This window comes from Ovis canadensis, chromosome 3 (genome assembly GCF_042477335.2).
Source record: "Ovis canadensis isolate MfBH-ARS-UI-01 breed Bighorn chromosome 3, ARS-UI_OviCan_v2, whole genome shotgun sequence".
Lineage (NCBI taxonomy): Eukaryota > Metazoa > Chordata > Mammalia > Artiodactyla > Bovidae > Ovis > Ovis canadensis.
Window position 1 is genome coordinate 138,533,030 of NC_091247.1, and position 27,274 is coordinate 138,560,303.

At 46.2% G+C, this 27,274-nt stretch overlaps 1 protein-coding gene and 1 long non-coding RNA gene across 2 annotated transcripts; one reads left to right on the top strand and one right to left on the bottom strand.

Moving 5' to 3' along the window:
- Positions 1-1,395: 1,395 nt before the first annotated feature.
- LOC138437282 (uncharacterized) lies at positions 1,396-18,795 on the bottom strand. The gene is made up of 2 exons (XR_011255851.1): positions 18,646-18,795; positions 1,396-2,251 (listed from the first exon to the last, which is right to left on the bottom strand). It is a non-coding gene; the product is annotated as an uncharacterized lncRNA (long non-coding RNA).
- ATP5MC2 (ATP synthase membrane subunit c locus 2) lies at positions 17,492-26,489 on the top strand. The gene is made up of 5 exons (XM_069584265.1): positions 17,492-18,561; positions 22,871-22,940; positions 24,016-24,093; positions 24,607-24,806; positions 26,228-26,489. The coding sequence occupies exons 1-5, from the start codon at positions 18,170-18,172 to the stop codon at positions 26,340-26,342; spliced, it is 855 nt and encodes a 284-aa protein (XP_069440366.1). The 5' UTR covers positions 17,492-18,169; the 3' UTR covers positions 26,343-26,489.
- The last annotated feature ends 785 nt before the right edge of the window (positions 26,490-27,274 follow it).

The following is a 27,274-nucleotide window of genomic DNA, read 5'->3' on the forward strand; positions in this document are numbered from 1 at the left end:
CTAGCAATGCTAACCACCAGTAGGTCCCCAGCTCTGGTGGCCAAGGGATGACTATTCCTACTAAGATTTCTCCCAAAATATTTAACACTCACTAGAGAGTCTTCCCCACCTTCTTATAAACTCAGATAAAGTTTATGGGTCATCTTGACTTCCACTTTAGAGCTCTTGAACTCCTTCTCAGGCAGTATTGGATAATGAAAACAGCCCAGTTTACTAGCTAAGTGATCTTAAGTTACACACACACACACACACACACACACACACACACACACACACTCACCTGAGACTTGGTTTCCTCATCTGTGAAATGGCAGTCATAAACCTACCTTTCAGGTTATTGTGAGACATCCAAGAGAAAGCACTGAACCAACAGGAAAGTGGTCCACTAATTGTTATTATCACCATTGATTTCTTGTGAGCTTACACTTCCATTTTCTCACCACCCTTAAACTAGCCTTTATCCCAACCAATGCTCACACAAGTGCCACCACACAATTTGGCTTAATAGGGTATGCAGGCAAGGTTGTGTCCAACCTAGAATGAATGTTTCTTTGTGTTATGAGTCTTGCCCGGAGCCAGGGGTGAGGACAGGTGACTCCCACAGTCCTTGGGTACCTGTAGACACTGTTTCACCTGTAACCAACTTTCTCCAAGCTCTTATCTTGACAATGATTATTTTGAGCTCCATTATTCTCATGGAGGTTATGAATTTCTTCCTAGGAGTACCTGTGAGTACTGGGTAGAAAGAATCAAGGACTTAAGGAATTAGGAGAGAGCAGGAGCAGGGGAATTAGGGTAGCGACAGAAGAGTTTAACCCTAAAGAGGGAGTAGCAAAGACAGAAGCCAAAGGTCCAGGCTTCCAACTTCCTCCCAACACAGTCTCCAAACCTAGGGACTTGGGGCCTCCTCCCTCTGTCCTCTCCTACTCTGATGTCTCTAGCTCAGGGCACTTAGCCAGGAATTTCTGACTTTCTCTCTATATGGATAACCCTGGAAAGCTCTAAATGGTGTGTATAGGCCAGGAAGTGAAGAGCCAAAGGAAGGAAGGGGTATTCCGCCTTTCTCAACCCAGGTCTGTGCAGATCTCCAAGCACCATTTGGACAAGACCCCCAGCTTCCATCAGTCAGGGGCAGGGAGAGCAGGCTGGAGAAAGCTGAGGCACATCAATGTCTGCGTTCAGCCCCTCACCCCATGATCTGCGTCCCAGGGAGGGTGAGGATTTGGCGTGAAGGGCAGAGTGGGGGGGGATCTCTGGCCCCTGCCTCCCCCCACCCCCAACCCAACTCAGGCTGCAGTCTCTCCTCGTTGTAGCAGAGCGAGAGCAAAGGGACGGGCAGTAAAGATGAGTGATGGCGCGGAGACAAGCAGAAATACACCATCATGAAAATGCTAATGACTCCTTGCTCTCTTTCTTTATGGTTGGAGTAATACAGACTTCAATCATAAAAACAATCTCCCAACATTTTAATGGGCTCCATCATGCCCGCACTTGTCGGTATATTTGAAGAATAAATCACCCTCCCCTCTCGGAATGAATTCGCTGTCAAACTCAGCTCCCTCGGAGAAAATGGATGGGGAGCGAGGGTGGAGGTTTTTTGGGGGGGAGGTGGGGGAGTCCTCTCCCCCTGTAACTCCCTTCTAAACTGGGCTTTAGATCGTTGTGCGAGGCGCCTGGATCCTGAGAGGGAGGAAGGGGGCAATTGGGAATTTGGTGGAGCTGAGCCCAAAGGGAGGGTTTGAGGCAACAGGGGGTAGGGCCCAAGGGACTCCACACGGAGAGAAGCCGCTCCTTGGATGGACAAGGAAGAGAGAAAGGATGAAGAACTGTCCTAGCATTGGACGGAAGGGGCAAAATCTTGATACGAAACCGAGAGAAGGCAAAGAAAATGCAAAAAAAGCATACTAATTCGCCTTATTTTTTGCGAATTTCTTTTCGACTGGGCCTCAGACAGAGGCGCTGAGGGAAAAGTTTGAGATATCTCTTTGGGGAAGAACAGGGAGAGAAGGCAGAAAAAAAGCCCAGGAGTTCTGGCTCTGAGCTTGCAGGTTTCAGTGCAGTAAGCCACAGGTCCACGTCGCAGAGTCCCGTGTCATTCTTATTTCCATACAGGTGGCCGTCAGCCAATGAAAACTTAGGATGCGCTCACTGCCAGCAGCCAATCCCAGTGAAGGATGAGCCGAACTGCCAGGCCTAATTGCATCTTGATTGGTTGTGATGTTGCTAGGCAGAAATGAGGTCCCGGAGATCGCTGCGGGCAAGACCGGAGAGACAGGTGGATATGAAAATATCTGGAAGCCTAGACTCTTGGATTGTCATTTTTCTTCCTGAGTTCCTTCATTCTTAAAGGATTAATGGGGTCAGGGGAATCACCCTTCCTTTTCTCCTCCACAGTGGGACAGAGCCAAATAGTTACCGTTTCCCCAAAACGCCTTCAGAGAAATCTGGCTGCTTCTAAAGTCTTCTAATCCAAAAAAATCCCCAGGAGGTATTCCAGCCTCATACTCAGTCTTCCCATTTAGGAAGTCCTTTCTGAGGCCTACCTTCAAGCCTCCTGGCTGTAGTTTATGAACCATTTTCTCTAACATGCTCAGGAAACGAGAAATCCTGTCCCACGTTCTTCTTTCACACCGCAAGACTCAAAGAGCTAGAGATTTCCCTACAGAATGGCCCCTCCACCACGACCCAAGGATGCCCTGCAGACTGCGTCAAGGTCGAGGCGGCCATATAGTGGCTATATAGTGGCGTTCTCAAACCCGTGGTTTCTGCATCTTCATTTGCATCTCATTTGCCTCAATGCCATTCTCCCGCTACCCCCAAACTCACCCGCCTCTGCCCGGCCTCGGCCCCCTCCCCTCCACCCTACATCTGCAGTTCCCTCTCCGTGTGCCTGACTCGACCCCCCGCCTCCTCACTCTACACCCTCTCACCAGCCCGCTCGCCCCCACTCCGGTGTACCCCCGCCTGCAGCCTCCGCTGCTGGAGACCCGGCTCCGGAGCCTCCCGCGGCTCCTGAGTCACAGCATCCCGGGAGCCAGGAGGTGGCAGTGAGGGGGAGCGGCGGGGGCCGCCGCCGGGAACTGAGAACCCGCTGGTCTGAACTAGACCGTCCGCGAACAATATGCCACCATTTAAATCTGAACGCGCGCCAGCCGCCGATTGTGATGTTAATTCGGGGATGATTTAGGGGGGCGGGAAGGAGTTGGGGCTGGCCGCCTCTCTGTCAAAGTGCTGTCCGGGGGCTTAATATTTGTAATTGAAGCTGATGAGGACTCTGTCTCTGTTTCCACTGATAAAAAAAAAAAAAAGCAGGGAGGGAAAAAGAGCAACTAAATTATGGGGCCGGGAGAAAAACATGATTAATCAAAGGTTTGAACTGTCGTCGTGTTCGAGGCCCAGTAAATCTCGCCCGGCCAGGGCCTACGGAGGCCAGAGGATAAATCTGAGCCGACCGGTGTTTGCCGCCCCTTTCTGTTTGCCTCTCGGTTAGCACGTCAATTAATTCGATAATTGGATTTGAAGAGATATCAGGAGATTATTGAGGGGGAGCTAAGAGGAGTGGATGTGGAGGAAGGCGCCCGGGGATGGCATGGAGGAGGCGAGAGAGCTGGAGAGATCGGTGATGGAGGGACGCAGAGAGCGGGCCTGCCCAGAGAGCACCTCACCCAGCTCGCCACCAGGAGACCCCGGGAAAGGCAGCCCGGGTGTGCGTTCCCTCAGCCACGGTTCCCAGCCCCCCTTGCCGTGCACTGCTCCCTCCAAGAAACTTTCCCAAATTTTCTCAGTACTGCCCTTGTGCCAGCACTCTTTCCCAGTTCTGTCCTCCATTTGAAGCTGTGGGTGCCCTTGCGTGAACTCGTTTGTCATTGTATGTTATGCTGGTTTGTAAACAAAGTTCAAGTGTTCCCTCCTCTGGTTCATCCCATCTGACCCAGAGATCTGCCTCCCAGAAGGCGGGTACCAGGGCTTCCCTTTGAATCCATTTTAAATGATAAAACAGGATTTTTGTCCTCGCCAAAATTACTCTCCCACACTCACAGAATTATAACCTACAACCAAAGTTAACTTCTGCTTAAGGAAGACATCTTTACAAACCCATAACACACAGGAATACATGCAAAACTGTCAGAAGCAGATTCTTCAGAAATTAAGCCCTTCAATAACCTCAGGTGGATCCCCAAAAGGGGTGCATTCATCTCCTAGAAGAAAAGTGATTCTCTCTTTCTCTGTGTTGCTTTTTAGGCTTGGGTTTGGGTTTGGGGAGTGATCTTGATTTGATATTCGGGAGCATGATAAGGTCAGAAGAGAACTGAAGTCTGCCATCCATTCTGTGTGTTTGTGTGTGTAAGAGAGATAGAGAGAGAAAGGGAGAGAAGGGGTGGGGTGGCCGGGGGAGAGATTGATTTCTCTTTAGTAGATATTTATCCCTGTTCTCTGTAGAATTGTACGCAGGGATGGGGAAGGTTGGGAAAAATACATACAGGAGAACTATGCAAATGATTCTGGAAAACAACAAGATGAAATTGGAGGCAGGGAAGGAAGTGAGGGCAGGGACATAAAAACCATCCTGCCAGGTTGCCTGGTATTAAAGAAGCTCTAGGAAAGGACACTAGTAGGCACCCCAGCCAGAGGCTGCCCTGGTGAGAACAGAACACACAGCTACTCCTGATGCACAGACAAGAGAGACTAAGCAGAGAGAGCTAAGTCAAATAACAACATGAGGGGTACAGCAAGCCAATTTTTATTTAATCATACCAATTTAAAACACTGATGCCAGCTAACCAAGCACACTTGTTCAGATAATTATTATCCTTTGTCTGCATACAAGGAAGGAAAAATTCCAGATATGAAGGGACAAAATGGAGGATTTGAGCAGCTTCAGTTTCTATGTGGAGGCTCCTCAGAGAAATCGACCTTTCAAATCCACTCATGCCTACTCTTTCACGTTACCTGGTCTCAGTCTCTTGCCTGTGTTGATCAATCTCCACACACAGAAATGAATCAGACCCACCACCTTCCTTTTGATTAGTGCCTGGTTTTGGCTGTGTCCTCTGAATGGATTCATGATAACAAGCATCCTGAATACTGGGAAATATTTTTACTCAACTAGGAGTTGAGGGGTGGAGAAGGCAATGGCACCCCACTCCAGTTCTCTTGCCTGGAAAATCCCATGGACGGAGGTAGGCTGCAGTCCATGGGGTCGCTAAGAGTCGGGCACGACTGAGCGACTTCACTTTCGCTTTTCACTTTCATGCACTGGAGAAGGAAATGGCAACCCACTCCAGTGTTCTTGCCTGGAGAATCCCAGAGAGAGAGGAGCCTAGTGGGCTGCCGTCTGTGGGGTCGCACAGAGTCGGACACAACTGAAGCGACTTAGCAGCAGCAGCAGCAGCAGGAGTTGAGGGATGGAATCACAGGAACAAATTGGGTTCAGGGGTCCATCTGCAGCTCTATCAGCTGCAGCCATGAACCAAGACATTCAAGAAGTCATCAAGGTCTTCATATATAATGTCTTAGAAAAGGATGCTCCAGTTATGAATAACACAATATCACAAGCTGCCTCGTACACTACAAGGAGATTAAAGATGAGATTTAGGGGATCACAACCAGATTTAGGCAATTGATACTGGTGGAGAAGCAGAGGACTTGAATTCAAAAGAATAGGCTTTAAGATTGGTGATCAGAAGGAGCCGAAGACCAGAGAGCTGAGATGATTTTTGCAGAACACACAGCAAGCATACAGCAGGGTGGACTGAAGAACTCAGCTCTCCACTCTCCCAATTCATTGCCCTGACAGCACAGACTTCCTGGATTCAAGTTCTGTCTTTTCTTGCTTCCTAGCTGTGCCTGAGTTTCCTCTTCTGTAAAGTGAGATAATAATCATATCTACTTCATAGGGTTGTTGTTAGGATTTAAATAATTCATGTAAAGAAATCAGCAAAATATCTGGCACATAATCAATATTCAATAATACCTGTTTTTTTATTATGAAAAAAATGGACACAGTTTCACATAGTTTACAACCTGAATGACACAAATTGGCAAAAGGTATTCACCAATGCCTGTAAAATGCTTTGTGGTTTAATTACTAGGCCTTAAGGAAAGGAGTGAACACTGCCTTGAAAAGACAGTAGGCTCTCTGTTTTGATGCCTCTAGAGAGCACTTCCGGAAAAGGCAATGGCACCCCACTCCAGTACTCTTGCCTGGAAAATCCCATGGATGGAGGAGCCTGGTGGGCTGCAGTCCATGAGGTCGCTAGGAGTTGGACATGACTGAGCGACTTCACTTTCACTTTTCACTTTCATGCATTGGAGAAGGAAATGGCAACCCACTCCAGTGTTCTTGCCTGGAGAATCCCAGGGACAGGGGAGCCTGGTGGGCTGCCATCTATGGGGTTGCACAGAGTCGGACACGACTGAAGCAACTTAGCAGCAGCAGCAGCAGCAGCAGAGAACACTTCTCCCCTCAAACTAGTCTTACACCTTTAAGTCTGTGAGAACTAGTTTCATATAGGAGGGATACACCTGGAACAGCTTGCAGGGTTGTTATCCAGTAATTTCATTCATTCATTCATTCATTCATTGAATGCCTAGTCAAAAAGCAGCATGGTTCATCAATCCATCAAACCTCTATTGAGGAACCATTATGTGTTCAACACTTTTATAGGCAGTTATTAAACCATGAGTCCATTACTAGCTCCACTACTGAAGAGGAAATATATATATATATATATTTCATTTTTGTATCCCCAGCACCTAAACCCCAGTTTAGGCACATGGTAATGCCATAAATGTATATTAAGTGAATATATAGACACTATGGGAAATGAAAGAGAAATAGAAATATAGTTCCTTCCCTTAATAAGCTTAAACTCTTGTTGGAGAGACCAGACTTACACACATAAAAGGATAAATGAACAGGACTTCCCTGGCAATCCAGTGGTTAAGGCCCGAGCTCCCACTTGAGGGTGCACGGGTTTGATCCTTGGTTGGGGAACTAAGATCCCACATACCACTCTGTCAAATAAATAAATTTTTAAAAATTAAAATAATTTTTAAAGGATATGAGAACAAGACTAAACATATTAAGACCATGAATAAATTCTAAGGGATATAGACTAGGGGCTTCCAGGTGGCACTAGTGGTAAAGAATTCGCCTGCCAATACAGGAGATGCAAGAGATGCTGGTTTGATCCCTGGGGTCAGGTAGATCCCCTGGAAGAGAGTATGGCAACCCATTCCAGTATTCTTGCCTGGAAAATTCCCATGGACAGAGAAGCCTGGTGGGCTATGGTCCATAGAGTCCAAAGAGTCGGACACAACTGGAGCGACTTAGCACAGCACAGATACAGACTAGGAAGAGCTCAGAGGAAGTGGGGAGGGTCATACTTACCATGGAAGGAGTGAGCCTGAAATTGGGTAGAATTTGGAACAGCTGAGGAGAGAAAGGGCATTCTAGCTGCAGGAGTAGAGACAGTGACAGCATGTGGTAAGAATCTATACATGTCACACAACAATGCAAGATCAACTTAGAGAGGACCAGTCCATGTCTGAAAGATGGAAACCGTCTGTGTTTTCAACCATGTTTCTGACCAGTTTCCTGGTCTCCAAGAAATTACGTTTGGATTTTCTATTCTTTTTTCTTTTTCTATTCACACCTTCTTCCCCTGTCTTAACATGAAAACCAAGAATCGAAACAGTAACCAGCTGCTACTGTCAGCAAAACAAACAGATTGTAAAAGCAATTACGCTATTACCATTTCTCATCCATCTACACACAAGACAACTGACTCCCCCTTTCCCACCTGGCCCTAGCCTGAGCTGGGATTACTGCTGCCTAGATTGTTACTGTTTCCTTTATAAACTCGTTTTTCCTGGACCCACTCCTCCCAGAAAAAAAAAAATTTACCTAGGACAAACTTCATGTTTTCTCCAGCCTCCATGATTAGTCTGAGGGAAGGCGGTGATGAATGGGAAGAAAACAATGTAAACTGGGGAGAGGGGAGGGGAATATTAAATACCAGGTGCTCTGCATATATTCAGTTCAGTTCAGCTCAGTCGCTCAGTTGTGTCAGACTCTTTGTGACCCCATGAATCGAAGCACGCCAGGCCTCCCTGTCCATCACCAACTCCTGGAGTTCACTCAAACTCATGTCCATCGAGTCAGTGATGCCATCCAGCCATCTCATCCTCTGTCGTCCCCTTCTCCTCCTGCCCCCAATCCCTCCCAGTATCAGGGTCTTTCCAATGAGTCAACTTTTCACATGAGGTGGCCAAAGTATTGGAGTTTCAGCCTTAGCATCAGTCCTTCCAATGAACACACAGGAATGATACCCTTATTTAATTCTCACAATAACCCTATGAGGTAGATGTTACTATTGCCATTTTACAACAAAGGAAACAGGCTCAGAGAGTCTGCCCAGGTTCAAAGAAGAGTAAATAAACATGAGGATAGGGGTTTGAACCCAGTCTGTATGATTTCAGAGTCTATGCCCTTAGACCAGGCAAGAGGGACCTCTACCCTGGGCGACGGTTTCAGGTCTCTTCCTCCTGCAGGGGGCGAATAACTTTAGGCCAAGGGGGTGTGCCTACCCAGAGCTCACATCTGCCCACTCCTAGACCATGCTCCAGTGGCCAGACTATTCTGCCAATTTGCCCCAAGCTGACTTCCAGGACCTCTTGCTGGGGGTTGATTTCCTGAGAACACAGAAGGAGCTGCTGCGGAGGCAGCACCAGCCTTGTTGGTGTGGAATTTAGAGGTGAGGCTGCCCCCAGCACGCACTTTGGTGTGAGGCCCCTCAGGTAGAGGGATGGAGTAAGAAACGGAGAGAGAACCCAAGGGTCAGACTGGGGCTGGAAGAGTCCCAGGATTCTAAATATAAATCTTCCAGCTGATATTGATATATTTGTCAAGATAAGAGGGTAGAACATGTTTTATTTAACAGTTTGTTAGCTTTGATTTATAACTTGTACATATTTAGACATTTGGTATGTAGGCTATATTTTTTACCTTGCCCTGGGCCTCACAAGTATCAAGGGTTGGCCCGCTCATCTCACTCTAACCCTCTGACTCTTTTCTAATCAGAGAATGGCACCACTCAGTGACCCAGGCCAGAGAACTGGGCACTGTCTTCACCTCTCTCACTTCCTTCATCCCCCATAGCAATCAATCACTGAGGCCCACTGGCTCTTCTTCCTAAACCTCTTGAGCTCTGCCTACTTTTCTCCATCCCAGCTATCACCCCCGAGCTCAGGCCACCACCATCTCCCACCTGGACTCTGACGACAGTCCCCGACAGCACTCCCTGTCCCCAGTCCTGCCCCTCTCATCCACTCTGCACACTAGACCTACAGTGATTTTCCTAAAATGCAAGTCTGAGCTCATTCTCTGGTTTAAATGGCTTCTGGCTGCTTTCTGGATAAAATCCAAATGGCTTGAGTTTGATGCTCAAGATCCTTCAGGATCTAGCCACTAATAACCAGTCTCTGCGCTCTGTTGCACTCACAACTATTCATTCTGACCACACTGAATTACTTGCCTTTGTGGAAGAGACCACTTATCCCTCTCTTCAAGCTTTGTCCTTACTGCTCCTTCTCTGTGGAACATCCTTCTACTCCCTATCTTTCCAGGTCCTTTGAGTTTCTTGTAAATGTCACCTCATCTTGGAAGCCTCCCTTGACTACTAGTTCTCAGGACCGAAATATATGTCCTCCCCATGCATTCCCACAGCATCCAGTGCTTATCCATCTTAGAACACTGTCAAATTGTGTTGAAATTATCTGCCTTTTGTTTTCCTGTATTCCCTGATAGACTAAAGCTTTTTAAGGGCAAGGACTCTATCTGATTCACCATTCAATCATTCACAAAATTTCTACTGAGAGCCTATTAAGTGCCAGGTACTTTTCTAAATGCCGAGGATACAGTGGTAACAAGGTCTCTCAACTAGTGGAGCTTATATTCTAGTGAAGAAAAAAGCAATAAAAATAAAACTATGATAAGTGCTAAAAAGAAAAATGAAGGAGGATATGAGATAAAGAAGGGAAGGTGGAGGAGTTTCCTGGTGGTCCAGTGGTTAAGAGTCTGTGCTTTCAATGAGCAGGCAGCTGGGTCCTGGAATCTCTGGGCCCCTGGACCCCTCCGGGACCCATCTCTGGTCCTGGAATTCAGATCTCACAAGCAGCGTGGCCAGAAAGTTAAAAGGGGCCGGGGAGTGGCGGCTATTTAGATTGGGTGGTCAGAAAAGCCCTCTCTAAGGAGGTGATATTTGAAATGAGACTTAGATGAAATAAGAGCATAACCTAGGAGAATGATCCAGGCGGAGGAAACAGCAAAGGTTCTGAGGAGAAACAAGTAAGTGTGGTGTGACTGAGGCTCAATAGGAGCCTAGTGTAGCTGAACTATGAATTTTTTTTCTATGAGAACTGGAAAATCATTGGGAAGTTTTAAGTTGCATGATCTGATCTACATTTCAATAGATCACTTTAGCTGCTTATTGGGTAGTGAGTAGACTGAGGCAAGACCAGACTGGAAAAGGTAGAATAGCTAGGAGGCCATAGTAGTGGTCCTCCAGGAGATGTCACTGGCTTGAACCCAGACAGATCTTGGAAGTGGTAACTGGTGAGCAAGTGTGGAATATATTCGTATTCTCAGAGTCTAGCATGACGTCTGGCTAGACATTCAATAAATATTTGATGAATGAATTAAGAATTAATTAATCCAACTAAATGAGGACTCTGAGCTGGAACTGAAATCATCCATCCTTTAAGCCTCTACTAAAATCCCAACCCTGCTAAAAACTGGAAGGAGATAACTGATACTAACAAAGAATCAGGACTAGGCTACCTATATTTGTTAATTCCTAAAAATCCACAGGGAGCTGACAAATAACCCAATAGGAAATGGGCAGAAGACATACATGAATAGGCATTTCACATAAGGAGAAGCATGAGTGGCCAATAAATACATGAAAAGATGCTCAACTTCACTAATAATAAGGCAAATATAATTAAGTATAAATTCAAGTCACCATTTTATATCCAACAGATTGACTAAATACCAAAATTGGTAAAGACAGGGTAGCAATCAAAACTCTTAAATACTTTACATAAGTCGCTCAGTCATGTCTGACTCTCTGCGACCCCATGGACTGCAGCCTGCCAAGCTCCTCTGTCCATGGGATTTTCCAGGCAAGAACTGGAGTGGGCTGCTATTTCCTTCTCCAGAGGATCTTCCCAACCCAGGGATCGAACCTGGGTCTCCCGCGTTGTAGGCAGAGGCTTTTACCGTCTGAGCCACCAGGGAAGTCTTAAATACTTTAGTAGGCATAAATATTGGTAAACAATTCAACATTATCCAGAGAGGTTGAAAAATGCATATGCTTCAACCCAGCAATTCATACATATGTACCCTGAAGAAACTCTTATCCATGTATACTAGGATAAATGCTCTGAGCAGCATTGTTTGTAGTGGCAAACAACTGAAAACAATCCTAAATACTCTTCAACAGGGAAATTAATTGACAAATTGGTGGGCTATGATACAGCTGCTGCTGCTGCTGCTACTGCTAAGTCGCTTCAGTCATATCCGACTCTGTGAGACCCTATAGATGGCAGCCCACCAGGCTCCCCCATCCCTGGGATTCTCCAGGCAAGAACACTGGAGTGGGTTGCCATTTCCTTCTCCAATGCATGAAAGTGAAAAGTGAAAGTGAAGTCACTCAGTCATGTCCAACTCTTCGAAACCCCATGGACTGCAGCCCGCCAGGCTCCTCCATCCATGGGATTTTCCAGGCAAGAGTACTGGAGTGGTGTGTCATTGCCTTCTCCGATGATACAGCAGTGAATATAAATTATAGCTACCTACATCAGCTTCAATGAATCTTAGAAACATAATGTTGAATGAAAAGAGCAAGTAAAGAAGGATACAAATAATATTATATCACTTTTAGAACAGGAGGGGAAAAAGACAAGCAATACGGTAAAAATCTGAGGAAAAATCTTGAAATGATAAACATAAAATTCAAGGATTACTTTACTATAGGAGCAATGCATGGGGGAGGGGGGCTCAGTGGTATTAGTAGGTTATTTGTTTCTTTTCCTAAACTGGGGGTCATTTAATGGATGTCTATTTTATTATTATGCTTCATAATTTATATTAAAGTCACCTCTGAGGAGGCAAGGATTTTTGTCTTTTATTCATATCTGAGTTTCCAGCACCTGGAACAGCACCTGGCACATAGTAGGATCTCCAAAAATATCTGCTGCATAAATTATATTCATTAATGGCATTCCCTTATGTAATTCAAACACTTTATTTTTTTTTTAAAGAAGAAAAAAAACCTACTTTTTAATCATAGTGCCCCCTTGATCATTCTAAATGGAAATCATACTGCTTCTTCAACTCCTATAACCCATGCTGCTGTTAAGTCGCTTCAGTCGTGTCCAACTCTGTGAGACCCTATAGACGGCAGCCCACCAGGCTCCCCCGTCCCTGGGATTCTCCAGGCAAGAACACTGGAGTGGGTTGCCATTTCCTTCTCCAATGCATGAAAGTGAAACGCGAAAGTGAAGTCGCTCAGTCATGTCCAACTCTTCATAACCCATTAAATTTTGCTGCAAGTTATAGTTATATACGTACATGTTTTTCCTACTGATCATAAACTTATGAAGACAAGGGACTGTGCTTTCTCCTTTTTTATTCCTAATCACAATGTATGGTACAGCACCTCACATACTGTAGATGCTCAGTTAATACTGGTTGAATACTTAAAGTCACAGGAGACGAGGGCAAAACAGGAAGAATAGATCTATGCTGCTTATATTTAAAGCCGAAAAAGAATTCAATAATCAGCAAGTGTTTCCCTACAATGTGCACTTAAGAAAACTGAAGTCCAGAGAGGTGAATTGATTTTTTTCAAAGTCACATAATTAAGAACAGTCCCAAATTTAGGGTTTGCCTGGTGGCTCAGTGGTGAAGAGGCCACCTGCCAATGCAGGAGACATGGGGGCAATCTCTGATCCGGGAAGATCCCACATGCCTTGGAGCAACTAAACCCATGGGCCACAATTATTGAGCCTGTGCTCTAGATCCGGGGAAGCGCAACCACTGAGCCCATGTTTACTATAGCCTGTGTTCTGCAATAAGAGAAGGCACTGTGACTAGAGAGTAGCCCCTGCTCTCTGCAGCGAGAGAAAACTGCACAGCAATGAAGACTCAGCACAGCCAAAAATAAATTAAGTAAATTATTTTTTTAAAGATATTGCCACATCTACATTCAGATCTCTAACTTTCAGTCTTAAGCTCTTTACAATGTATCACAATGACCTTTTTTTTTTTTTCAATTGGAGTGTAATTGCTTTACAATATGTTAGTTTGTGCGTTCAAGGCAGTGAATCAGCTATCAGTTCAGTTCAGTCGCTCAGTCGTCTCTGACTTTTTGTGACCCCATGAATCGCACAGCACACCAGGCCTCCCTGTCCATCACCAACTCCTGGAGTTCACTCAAACTCATGTCCATCGAGTCGATGATGCCATCCAGCCATCTCATCCTCTGTCGTCCCCTTCTCCTCCTGCCCTCAATCCCTCCCAGCATCAGAGATATGTACATATAAATCCCCTCTCTCTTGGACCTCCCTCCCACCTTGCCCCTTTCCACCCCTATAGGTCATCACAGAGCACTAAGCTGAGCTCCCTGCGCTATACAGCGGCTCCCACTAGCTATCTGCTTTACACAGGGTGGTATACGTCTGTCAATTATCACAATGACTTTCACTTTCTGTTTTGTCTCTGTGTGTGCTTTGGCTTGGGAGACAATAAATGGCAGGGACCAAATTTGTTCACATATATACTTAATCATTGTTTCTAGATAAATATGTAGGGCATGTATAAGTTCATCTTACAAATTCAAAACAACTTAGGTTCTTCCCACAAAAACTTCTCTGGCCTTCTCTCACCAACCCTTCCACTGATCCCTGTCCTGGAATCCTGGATACCCATGACACTTTTTCTTCTTCCATCTACTGTTTTTTTCCTCCAAGAGTAGGGAGGTTTACTGATGGCTTACAATCCTGTTGTTCTGGGGAACTGACTTAGCAAGAGAAAACAGAAAAATCCATCAGTCAGTGCCTACCAGTCCCCAAAGCCTGAAATTAATAAACTCAAATAAATAGAGGAACACAGCACCCAAGAACAGTCCTTATTGGCAGTGTAAAGTTACCACTTCAGCTTTAGAAAACAGACTGCTTGTCAGAATGAGGAGAGCTAATATTGGATGGAACCTTACAGATCACCTACTTCTCCCCCTGATTTTTCCAAACGGAGACACTAAAACTTTGAGAGATGAAGTAACTTGCATAGCTACTCAGCTAGTTAGTAGCAGGGCTGGGACCAGATTCCTAGTCTCCTGCCTCCAAGACAGCTGTTCTTCCCATGCCACGTGCTGGCAACACATGCACCTAAAAAAATGCATCATAAAGTAGCCTCCTCTTAAACCACCAGAAATGAAAACCAAATTATTCAAATCCATCCTCTTTGGCTACTTTTTTCTTTAATTTCTCTGTGTCTTAGTCTCTCTCTTTACCGCTCTTCTCTTTCCCTCTGTGAATCCCTCTCTCTGTTTGGGTTTCAAATTGAACTGTAGCATGCCTGCATGACTCTTGATTTTTCTTCTCTAAGCTATTATTTCCAGTCCAAAGGCAAATATGCATAAGCTAGTCAAGACTCTTTCTTGGTGACCTTTGTGGAAAAAGAACTCTCTATATGAAAGGTGCTGGACCTTCCTCCTGGCCTCTCCAGTCAATTAAAATGAGTCTCTGGCCCCGCTGAGGGCTGTTAACCAATCCTACGAAAGAAAAGATCAATCTCATTTCACCGTCACCACTGTGCAGGGAGGTGGCTAACCAGTCAGAATCTGCCACTAACAGTCCTTAGAAAAACTGGCCAATCAGGCCAACCTTGTTACATGGTCTGGTAGGAAAAGAAAAGGATTGATTGGAAAGGATAGTTCTGGCTCCACACCCTTTCCTTTCTGGACCCTAGTTTTCCCTCAGTGAAGTGAAGGAAGAACCCTCTCTCAAGCCCTTGGTTAAGAAAATCCCTAGACTCTTAGCTAAAGTTCTCTTGGATCATATTTTGCTGTCTTCAAATTCACCCCTCTGCACATACCTCCAACCACTTTTTGTAGTCTCATGCCTCCGGATTCAATGCCTGGTTGCAAACCTGGAAGCAACAGCCCTGGGAATTCTCAGCCCTCCCCACAGACCCCGACTCACTAGCCTGTCAAGTAACTCCTTTGTGTGATTTATGTAGGTAAATAAGTTCAGTAAGCCATGATTTAGTTTCTTTCAGGAGCTATCATTGCAAGAAGCTTGCAATAAAGTCTCTAGGAAGCAGAGCAGAATTGAGCTGCCATGCTCCTAACTATAACACTACTGCTGCTGCTGCTGCTAAGTCACTTCAGTCGTGTCTGACTCTGTGTGACCCCAGAGACGGCAGCCCACCAGGCTCCCCCGTCCCTGGGATTCTCCAGGCAAGAACACTGAAGTGGGTTGCCATTTCCTTCTCCAATGTATGAAAGTGAAAAGTGAAAGTGAAGTCGCTCAGTCGTGTCGGACTCTTAGCAACCCCATGGACTGCAGCCTACCAGGCTCCTCCATCCATGGGATTTTCCAGGCAAGAGTACTGGAGTGGGTTGCCATTGCCTTCTCCAGATAACCTACTACTAACACCAAAAAAAAAAAAATTATTATATTACTAGCATTTATTGAACTAAGTTCCAAGCTCCTTGCTAAAAGTTTCAGGTATCTCTGCACAGTCACATCCAACTCTTTGCAACCCCATGGGCTGTAGCCCTCCAGGTTGCTCTGTCCCTGGGATTTTCCCAGCAAGAATACTGGAGGGGGTTACCATTTCCTCCTCCAGGAGATCATCCTGACCCAGGCATGGAAACTCCGTCTCCTGCATTGGCAGGTAGATTCTTTGCCACTGCACCACCTGAGAAGCCCAAAAGCTTCATGTATATTACCCCAATATTTGCTGCTGAGCAAGCATTATTATCAGGCTTCTCAGGTGGCTCAGTGATAAAGAATCCTCCTACCAAGCAGGAGACTTGGGTTAGATTCCTGGGTCGGGAAGATCCCCTGGAGAAGGAAAAGCCAACCCACTCCAGTATTCTTGCCTGGAGATATCCCACAGAGTAGCCTGGCCGTCTACAGTCCATGGGGTCCCAAAAGGGTCAGATGAGACTTAATGACTAAACGACAATGAAGAATTATTATCATTCCCAAATTACATAAAAGAAGATCGATATAGAGAGGTTAAACAGCTTGCCCAAGGTCACACAGCAATTTGGGAAGCCAGGTGTATGAATCCAGAGACTACCACTGAATGGAGGTAAGGGAGAAATAAACATATCAGACACGGGCTCCTCCAATTCTCCTTTGGATTGTTAGAGATATCTGAGAGGGGACTAAATTGTCGCAACAAACAGCTGCAACAACTGGCTAGTGGCGGCGGCTCCTACGAGCTGTGGAAGTTTTGCCCTGAGGATGTGCAGCCGCGGGCTAAAAGGAATTCATTGTGGGCCGGCTTGGGGTGTCTGGGGACCTCAGGAGATTTATTTCTCTGCCAACTGCTTCTAGGCATGAGGTATCTTAGCTCTCAGACCAAGGATTGAACCCCCACCTCCTGCACTGGGAGCTTGGAGTCCTTACCGCTAGACCGCCAGGAAAGTCCCCCAGGAGATATTCTTGTAGCCTATTTTCCCTTTCTCCTCTGAGCATCTCACCCTGTGCCTTGGTACCTGGTAAATACCTGTTGAGTGATTCCCAAGGATACCAGTTCCATTTCTCACCTACCCACAAACTCACCCCGAGTCAACAACTGGAACTGGAGAGATCTGGGCATTTCAGGGGAACCAGCGAGAATCCTCATTCTCGAGCTGGAATCTTAGATTTAGGAAAGGCGGGAAGTCTCCCACCCTTCTCCTCCTCGCCCGCTTCTCCGATTTCTCCCTACTCCTTCCCCTCCCTTTCAGAAGCTCAGGGCCATAAAAATGCAGATGGAGGATCGGTGTGAAATAACGGGCCCATATAAATCCCTCTGCCGCCCGCCTGCAAGATGGATTGGCCGCATTGAAATTCCTCCGCGAGGATAATTAAACTCGGGGCCTCATCCGGGCAAAATTACATTCCTGTAATGGCGTCGCTCGGGGTCCCGGGAAATTGCTCCGTGGGCTTTCAGCGGCGGTTTTTATCGCCGGCCGGGGTGTGCCTGGCTGCGGCTCGCCTCTCCTCCGGGACCGTAAAGCTGCTGCCGTGATTTATCCTCCCCTTCTCCCAAATCCGATTAAATGGAGGAGCTCGGGGCCGGGGCGCCGCGGGGCCCGGGAGCCGGGAGGGGGCGGCGGGAAGGACGGGGCCAAGGAGGGGAGGACAAACGGCCCCTCAGAGGGTGGCGGATTTGGCTTTATTTACAGCCGCGGCCTTCTTTTTATTTTTTTATTTTTTATGGGGGTTTGGTGAGCTTTCCCCGTCTTTCTTGTGCTGCGTTTAAGACGATGCCTGGACGGCCGAGGTTTGGACGTGAGGGGAAGTGGGTAGGCCTTGTGGACCTTCCTCGAGAGGAACAGGTCAGACCTATCTGGGACATAAAGCAGCCTAGAAGAAGAGGTGAGGGCCAGGAGGGAAAAGGACATCGGGGAAAGGACAAGCAAAAGGGCAAGGGGAAGAAGCGGAGGGGCCTCCATAAGAGCACCGCCTGGGGGTGGGGGACTGCTTATCTCAACTCGTGTAGATGAAGCCTGAGCAGAGGCCCTGGCATGCCCGGGGTGACCTCCCAACCTCACTGCTGGTCACTGATGCTCTCTATTCCTCGACTGTCTCAGGCCTCAGGAAAGAATGCTTAGGGTCAGGGCTCTCGAGCCCTAATCATCTTTAGCCCCTATCTTCTGGTTCCCTGATGCTGATTTTCTCATAGTTGATCACTGGAATAAGAAGGAGAGGGAAATAAAGGTGAAGCCACTAGAGGCTGCCGGGGCTTTTTCCTGACTATCCGCTCATTGAATGAGTTTTCCCATCCTTATAGCCTGGGTCGGTGGCAACAGGCGTCGGGAATCCTGTGACCTCATCTTCCTCCTGCTAGATTTTGGACATTGAACCCCATCTCGATTGTATGCCATTTAACACTGAAATCCTGGACAGTTGTTCTTCCCACCCCCCCGAGTGTGACCGCGCATGCCTGGAAAAGAGACGCGAATCCAAGATTCCAGCCTCTGTGCAGAGCAAACCGCAGGCCACGTTACGGATCGGCTTAAACTGCGGAGTGCCCTCATTTCTCAGGCTCTGGCTGCAGTTTCTCTTCTCAAACGCCAGGTGGAGTCACTGGCCGGCTACCGCCACAGAGCTGGCAGGCGGCGCTGTGGTGCCTGGGCCGACCCTCAAGTTTGCAATCTCTCTAGCCTTGGCGGAGCAACTCTTTGGTCCGGGCCGCGCCTGCGCTGAGCCTTCCTTTTCCTATTCCCGCCCCCTCCCCGCCCCTCTCTGTCTTCTCTGCACTGGGAGCAGGTAAGGCCTTGGGCCCTCGCGCCCGGGTTGCGCCGCGCACGCGCGCCGGGCGCCCACCTCGCGTGGATGGTCTGAGGCTCTTACCTCGCGTGCTCCCATCTGGGTCCTCACGCCCACCCTTGTCCCCGTATCCCCGCGCGTTCGGGCTGCCCCTTCCGCGTGCCGGTGACCTCCAGCCGCGCGGGCCTGGCGCCATCTTTGATGTCTCGTGGGTGGGGGGAGGGCGCCTTGGAGCTGTCGAAAGTCAAATCCCAGAGTGCTCATTTCACCTGTCGCTTGCAAACGCTCTTTTCTCACCCTTTTGCCCTTTCAGACCTGTCCCAACCCCCAGACTCTCCCATCCTATCTCTACTTTCTCTTCTCATCCTGAGTCGTGCCGTCCTTATCCTGAAACCTCCAGACTTTTGGCCCCAGGATCTCAAGTGTCAGCAGTGGAGATTGGTGTGTCGTCTAAAGCCACCAGTCCCTCTAGGCAGCCCCCCTCGATTTAAAAAGTAAACCATGAAAGTGGTAGAAATGAACAGCACAGCCAAAGCACCCCCTACCCTCAGGCTGTGGACTGGGAGAGAGCCGTAGCAGAAAAGAGGCAGGTTTCTTTGGTACCGCGGATTGTCTCCCAGTGGCGTTCTCTGCCTTCCACTGCGGTGAAGCGGGAAAAACACAAGTCGTGGGCTGTGTGAGGTTTTCCTTTAGAGGCAACAGGGCTAAAAAGCGGAGGGGCCAGCATGGGGTGCTACCCACCTGCCAGCTTTCCTGTCAAGGGGTTTACTGAGAGTCCCCAGACTCTGCCCTCAAGAGGAAAAGAAGGTTAAGAAAGGGAACGATTAAGTAGCAGCCCTGTAACTCCCTGGCTGACCTCCACTGAGGAAGAAACCCATGAACCTGGGTAGTGCTGTTCCCCAAGGTGATATTGGTGAACAAGTGCAGACTTGGACAAGATTAGTTGGCCAGCAGAGGGATCACCGCTTCCTGCAGGCTTCCTTCAGTTCTGCATCAGGCTCTTTCCATATGTTATTTTCATTTAATTCCTCTAAGAACTATATTTTTTAAATGATGATATTGAGGTTTTGTTGCCTTGGGGGAAAACCAGTCTCTCTGTTTTTTTAAAGCTTAAAAGAAATTTTGGATTTTTGACCTAAGAAAACCTGAATAGCCTGGCAGCAAAATTGGGTTAGAGTTACATATGGGCAGAAATCAGAGTTCCGGAAAGGACAAGAGTTGAAGACATCCATTAATGTAAAAGTAACATTCTGGAATCGGAAGTTAATCTGGGAAAGTATTAGTCCAGCTCATTCGAGAAAGTGTCATTTAACAGGCCTAAGTAATCACCGAGTATTTCAACCTGTAGCATATTAGAAAGCATTAAGAATGAGAAGAGTTCAAATTCTGATCCTACCACTGCCACAGTTTTAAAACTGTTATTTTAAGACCACGCTCTCCCAAGTACCTAAGAATCATCTGGGAAGCTTCATTGAAATACAGAACGTTATTGTTTAGTTGCTAAGTCGTGTCCCACTCTTTTGTGACCCTGTGGATTGTAGCCTGCCAGGCTCCTCTGTCCATGAGATTTCCCAGGCAAGAATACTGGAGTGGGTTGCCATTTCCTTCTCCAGGACTCAGACCCAAGTGTCCTGCACTGCCAGGTGGATTCTTTACTGCTGAGCCACCAGCTGCTGCTAAGTCACTTCAGTTGTGTCTGACTCTGTGTGAGCCACCAGAGAACCCCGAAATAGAGTACTTGGGCCTTATTCCCAGAGATCTTGACCCAGAAAGTCTTAAGGTGAGACCCAAGAATATGCATTTTTTGTTTTTTGTTTTTCTTTTTTGGCCACAGCTCATGGTCAAGGGATCTTTGTTCTCTAACCAGGGATCCCTGCAGTAGAAGTGCAGATTCTTAACCACTGGACTGTGAGAGAAGTCCCACATTTTTAATACATACTCAGCCCCTACCCTCCTGTAACTAGTTCAGGTGGGCCACCAACTGTACTTGGAAAAACCCTGCCTGTAGGTCTTTAACTCACCCACTCTTCTCTCAGTTCTACCAACTTAGGTACCTCCAGGGTGTTAGCATTGTTTAAGGTCTTTTTTTAAAGTCTTTATTGAATTTGTTACAACATTGCTTCTGTTTTATCTTTTGCGTTTGGGTTTTTTTTGCCCTGAGCATGAGGGATCTTAGCTCCCCCACCAGGGATTGAACCCGAACCCCCTGCACAGAAGGCTAAGTCTTAACCACCAGGGAAGTCCCTGTTTAAGGTCTTGATACAAAATTGAATACCTCTTAGAATAATGATGGAAATGAATGCTTTAACAGTCCTTGCTAATTAGAGTAATGACAGAGTTTCTCCTTGATCTGCCTTATCTGGTTAATTAACATAGGAGATAAATGTTTTGACAAATGCTTCCTCAGTCTGTCAGTTTAGTCACTTAGTCCTATCTCTGCAACCCCATGGATTGCAGCACGCCAGGCTTCCCTGTCCATCAACAACTCCCGGAGCTTGTAGAAACTCATGTTCATCGAGTCAATGATGCCATCCAGCCATCTAATCCTCGGTCGTCCCTTTCTCCTTCTGCCTTCAATCTTTCCCAGCGTCAGGGTCTTTTTAAAGGAGTCAGCTCTTCACATCAGGTGGCCAAAGTATTGGAGTTTTAGCTTCAGCATCAGTCCATCCAATGAATATTCAGGACTGATTTCCTTTAGGATGGACTGGTTGGATCTCCTTGCAGTCCAAGGGACTCTCAAGAGTCTTCTCCAGCACCACAGTTCAAAAGCCATCCATTTTTCAGTGCTCAGCTTTCTTTATAGTCCAACTCTCACGTCCATACATGACTACTGGAAAAACCAAAGCTTTGACTAGATGGACCTTTGTGGGCAAAGTAATGTCTCTGCTTTTTAATACACTGTCTAGGTTGGTCATAACTTTTCTTCCAAGGAGCAAGCATCTTTTAATTTCATGGCTGCAGTCACCATCTGCAGTGATTTTGGAGCCCCCCCCCCAAAATAAAGTCTGTCACTGTTTCCATTGTTTCCCCATCTATTTGCCAGGAAGTGATGGGACCAGATGGCATGAGCTTCATTTTCTGAATGTTGAGCTTTAAGCCAACTTTTTCACTCTCCTCTTTCACTTTCATCAAGAGGGTCTTTAGTTCTTCGCTTTATGCCATAAGGGTGGTGTCATCTGCATATCTGAGGTTATTGATATTTCTCCCCACAGTCTTGATTCCAGCTTGTGCTTCATCCAGCCCAGCATTTCTCATGATGTACTCTGCATATAAGTTAAATAAGTAGGGTGACAGTATACAGCCTTGATGTACTCCTTTCCCGATTTGGAACCAGTTTGTCGTTCCATGTCCAGTTCTAACTGTTGCTTGACCTGCATACAAATTTTTCACAAGGAAGGTCAGGTGGTCTGGTATTCCCATCTCTTTAAGAATTTTCCATAATTTGTTGTGATCCACATGGTCAAAGGCTTTGGCGTAGTCAGTAAAGCAGCAGTAGATGTTTTTCTGGAACTGTCTTGCTTTTTCGATGATCCAGGGGATGTTGGCAATTTGATCTCTGGCTCCTCTGCCTTTTCTAAATCCAGCTTGAACATCTTTAACAAATCTTTTGACATGTTTTGACAAATGCTTCCTGGTAATTCAATAAGAGGATTGTTAGAGACCCTTTCAGAGCCTTCGCCTTCCTCAGTATCTTCCAAGAGTCTTTTTTATTTTTTTTTGACTTGTGGAAAATCCCAGGGACAGAGGAGCCTGGTGGGCTGCCGTCTATGGGGTCGCACAAAGTCGGACACGACTGAAGTGACTTAGCAGCAGCAGCAGCATACAACTTATGAGATCTTAGTTCCCTAATCAGGGATGGAACCCATGCCCCCTACAGTGAAAGCTCAGAGTCCTAACTACTGGACTGCCAGGGAATTACCCTGAGGGTCTTAAAGGGCAACATTTTTAGATCCAGGAAATGAAGGCTTGAGAAGAGTTCCTTTTCAGTAAGAGACTGGGGGGAAACTTGGGCAAAAGATGCTGGGAAAATTCATCTACGACCCCAACTCATGAGGCTATGGAAAGAGATAACATGTCTTAAAGCTGGGACCAAGTGGCTTCTTGTTCAAACCAAGAGAAGTCACTTAATTATAAGGAAATCTTGGAAGCTGTGTGGAGGAAATTCTGACTTCAGGGTTCTCGTTCCATCTCTAAGACTTGAGGTCAGTCACTGCTTTCTGAGCCATTTAAGTTTTCCAGAGTACCTACTAATACAGCTGTCTTTTGATGAGCAAGAAAAACATTTACACTGCTGCTTCTGTAATTGCAGCTCTCCTGCCGCAGCCCTTCATCCCCTGAAAATGTACACTTGCGCCAAGTTCGTCTCCACCCCCTCCTTGGTGAGTACCCACCTTTCCCAAGAAAGTTTTTAAGGAGAGGCGTTATGTCTTTTCCTTCTCAGACCTTATGCTTCACAGTTGGGCCCTTTGCTTTGCTAGCCTGATGAGAGATTGAATGCTTCCTAGGCGTTCCTTGCCTTGTGTCCCATGAAGGCCAGTTGATTTTTCTCATGCAGTCATAACAGAAGAGCATAAATGAGCATCTAGGCTAAGATCAGGTTATTCCTATCCAGAAACACTGTGTTGTTGTAAACTGGAGCCCCACCAGAAATGGTAAACATGGAATAAATTGCCTAAGTCAGATTGAGTGTGCACTGTGTACAGGATCTTGTCCTGAGTGTCAGAGAGCTATAGCTAGGAGTTCCTCTGGAAGCTTAAATTTGGGTGGGAAGCTGAAATACACATAGGAAAAATATTTGATTCAAAAGCAACAAGATGGAAGAAATGGAAGAGCATTACATAATGGAGGCAATCGGTTCATTCACTTATAAGTGAAAAGGAGTGATGCTGTTAGTTGGTATTATTTATTGAGCACTTGCTATGCCTGGCATTGAGTCTACCGGTTTATGTACATAATCTTTACTCCTCTGAGTAATTACAACCCTGAGATATGTTATTCCCATTTGATAGATGAGAAAGCAGGCTTAAAAAGATGTACATGATTTGTCCTAAGATCACACAACTCAGATAGACCTAGGATTTGAATCTAGTTATATATGACTAAAACCCTGGCTGTTAACCACCGTGTTGTCTATTTTGGAGACACTGGCTTGGAGTTAGAAAAGGCTTCCAGGAGTGGGTACGTTTTCAGCATTTGGTGTTCATGCCTATTTTCCAGAACAGTGTGTTCAGGGAAGGATGTTCCAGTCATTCACTTCATTCTAATGAGCTGGCCATTACCAGTATATGTGTAGATTTCTTATTGAGTGAAGTAAATGCTTTAAATGAATGATTCCAGATTCTTTTTTGAGGTTCCAATTTAAGTTCTAGTGAATAAATGGGGTATCTCAGTAATAAATTGCAGTAGTTCTAAAACTCTCTACAGCCTTTCTTGACCTTGTATTATTCCGGCTAGATCAGGAGAACCTCTACACTATTGAGCCGATCACTGTCTGCAGTGGTGGTAAGACGACCCGAGACACTGACAGATGAGGTACCTGATGAGTGGAACTGGACCTGTGGGGAGGGGTGAGGGTGGGGATGGGGAGGGGAAGGGAGGGTTACCTGATGAACCAGTAGGGGGAGTGCTGAGGACTCATGATACCATATACGATGTGATATATTCCCTATGTTCCAGCTCTTGCCACTGGCAGCACATGCCCCTGTGTGCTGCTTCTAACTCCCATTTTACTTGATCTAGTGCACTGACTTGAGTTGGGAGCATGTAGCCCAGGAAGTTGATCTCCTCAAGGCATCAGGAACAGGCTAGGGCTGTAGTCTTCCATTTCTAGACTGTACCCTGAGTCCTGAAGATATTTGACATCCACCTCTTTCATTTAAGCATTCTGCTTGGAAGTAGAGTTTTCTGGGGGAGTTAAAAGATTTTCTGTTTGGAGGAGAAACGATGGGATTTGATAGCATAAAGGGATTAAATGGTACAGAAGTTTTCCAAAGCAAAAAAAAAAAGGGGTTTCCTAAAAACTTTCTATCTGCTGCTTATTCACAGAGCCACAGCAGCTTGGCAGTAGTCCCCCGTCCCCTGACCACCTCACTGACTCCTAGCCGCAGTTTCCAAACCAGTGCCATTTCAAGGGACATTGACACAGCAGCCAAGTTCATTGGAGCTGGGGCTGCCACAGTAGGGGTGGCTGGCTCTGGAGCTGGAATTGGGACCGTGTTTGGGAGTCTCATCATTGGTTATGCCAGGTAAGATGGGCCCTCCACTGGCTCTCTGATGTGCTTCCACAGGTCTGGGCAGAAATATTTGGGGTTCTGGAGCTGCAGTATCCTATACAGTAGCCACTAACCACGTAGTGCTATTCAAATGTGAGTTTTAACTAAAAGTACACTGACTTAAGTTCTGTGTACTTTCATTGTAGTTCATTAGCCACATGTGACTCGTAGCTACCATTTTGCAAAGTTCTATTGGACAGCTTTGGTATAGAGTAGGAGTCAGCAAACTAAGGCAGGAGGTTTGTATTGGGCCAGCCTGGTTTTGTATAGCTGAACTAAGAAGGGTTTTATGTTTTTAAAGGGTCATGAAAGTAAAAAAGGTAACAGGTTGTATGTGACCCACAGAGCCTAAAATATTTGCTGTCTAGCCCTTTACAGAAAAAGTTTGCCATGTCCACTCCCCAGTCTAAAGCCTCAGTCAGCGTAGCAGCTTCGCTGCTGTTTTTCCCCATCCCCGGGAATTCCCTCATCACTCCTGGGAAAACTGCTTCTACATCCAGCCCCAGTGCTCCCTGACACTTGAGACTATTTGGTCCCCAACAACTCTGGGCAACTCAGTGTTAGAACTAAATTAATCCTTAGGAGACCTACAAGTTGTCTCAATGTCTTTGGGGAAATAAGTTTATTTCTTAGGATTTGTGTGAAATAAGAAACTTCTATGTCCACAATTCTGTTAAAAGCTAGTGTTGCTTTACCTTATCCATCAAGTCTTCCGGAGGCGACAGGAAGGGAAATAGAAATTATATATTGATTTTCAGAATTAGGAGTCCTTTATCCCATTTTGACTCATATTGTCTAAATGCACCCCCCGCAAGGTGGTTTGTAGCCCAAAATCTTTTGACTATTTTGAAATGAGAGAAGTTATTTGTCCCCCTGATGTCCTTGTCCACTAGAATAGTGTTTTTCTAATTATGTTACGTAAAGCCCTAGGGTTCTGAGGGTACACCCCAGAGACTCTTAGAGAATGAAGAGGAGACCAGTCAAACAAGACTTCCAACTCTGCTGCTCCATTACACTTTAACTGTTTTGTATTATGGGGTTCTACTGCTTAAAGTTTGGAAACGCTGCTCTGATAGACCCTGCCACCCAGAGGCGTCTTCATCCTGGTTGAGCCCTGGATAGTTAAGTGTCCAGCCCCAGGGAAGATGTGATACAGTAGAGGAGGTAATGTTTGTACCTGGGCTGTGTTGCAGAATTTTGGATTGTCCCCTCCCCCTTTCATCTCTGTAGAGACCTTTCTGTGTCAGAGCAAGAAATGCAGCATGATGGTGTCACCCAGAGAGACTCGTGACCTGAAATGTTAGCTTGAGATGGATTCTCCCTGAGCCCTCCTTTAATGTTTGTCTTTTTCTTTATATGGACTAGAAATTCAGTCTTTTCTCTTCCCCTCCCAGGAACCCTTCTCTGAAGCAGCAGCTCTTCTCCTACGCCATTCTGGGCTTTGCCCTCTCGGAGGCCATGGGGCTCTTTTGCCTGATGGTGGCCTTTCTCATCCTCTTCGCCATGTGAAGGAGCCGTTTCCACCTCCCATAGTTCTTCTCCCGTGTCTCGTCTGCCCTGTATGTTTCTTTTTCTGTACCTCCCCAGGCAACCTGGGGAAGGTGGTTGGCTCAGGGCCTGACAGAAGGAAGACAAATAAATACTGTATTAATAAGATGTTTCTTGAGTCTCCTGTGTATATTTCTTTTCCACAATTGGCTGTATGCCTTGGTGAAAGTATAAGGCCAGAGGTTAGTGATGGTTTTAAACTCAACATGGATCTGGGCTCACTTATTTTTCATTCTCTGTGTTGGAAAAGCTTTATTCAAATTAGTGCTCCTTTTTAATAATTTTCACTTGGGATGGCCTGTTACCATGGAGAATTGGGACAGACGCAACATAGAGTGCTGGTTTAAAATTTTGACTAAAGTGGCTGGCTGTTTCCACTGCCGCTGCCCTGGCTGATGCCCTTATTGCCACCCACTGGTCTATTGCAGTAACCTCTTAATTGGCCTTCTGCCTGCCATCTCTACCCTCTGGCATTTACTTCTGCCCACCACTGCCAGGTTAATCCGTAAATGCAGGACTGGTTCTGCCACTGACCAATTCAAAAATAGTCTGATTGAACTTTCTCAGCTTTATGTCTTGTTCCCATTACACTCTACCCAAAGTGGACTGTTTGTCATTTTTCAAACACTTTGCTGCTTTCTTGTCCTTACATATCTGCAGGCCTTGCACTTTGTCCATCTGTTTTCTTTGCCTGAATCTTTAGTCACTTTCCTCTTTTTTTCAAACTCTGCTTATTATCCTGAAAGATTTACTTTAAATGCTACCTCTTCTTCCATGAAGCTTTCATCTGGTTTCCCTCTGCTTTCAGTCAAACAAGCATTAGTCCATATAAAGGACTATAAAGCACACTGCGTCCTTTGTAATGCTGTGTATGATAAATGTGGGCTTGTGTA

Bases quoted from the DNA above. Each gene is read 5' to 3' on its own strand.
- ATP5MC2 (XM_069584265.1), top strand. From the start codon at position 18,170: ATGCCATTTAACACTGAAATCCTGGACAGTTGTTCTTCCCACCCCCCC. The intron at 18,562-22,870 runs GTAAGGCCTTGG...CTGTAATTGCAG, and splicing joins CTTCTCTGCACTGGGAGCAG to CTCTCCTGCCGCAGCCCTTC. The intron at 24,094-24,606 runs GTACCTGATGAG...GCTTATTCACAG, and splicing joins CCGAGACACTGACAGATGAG to AGCCACAGCAGCTTGGCAGT.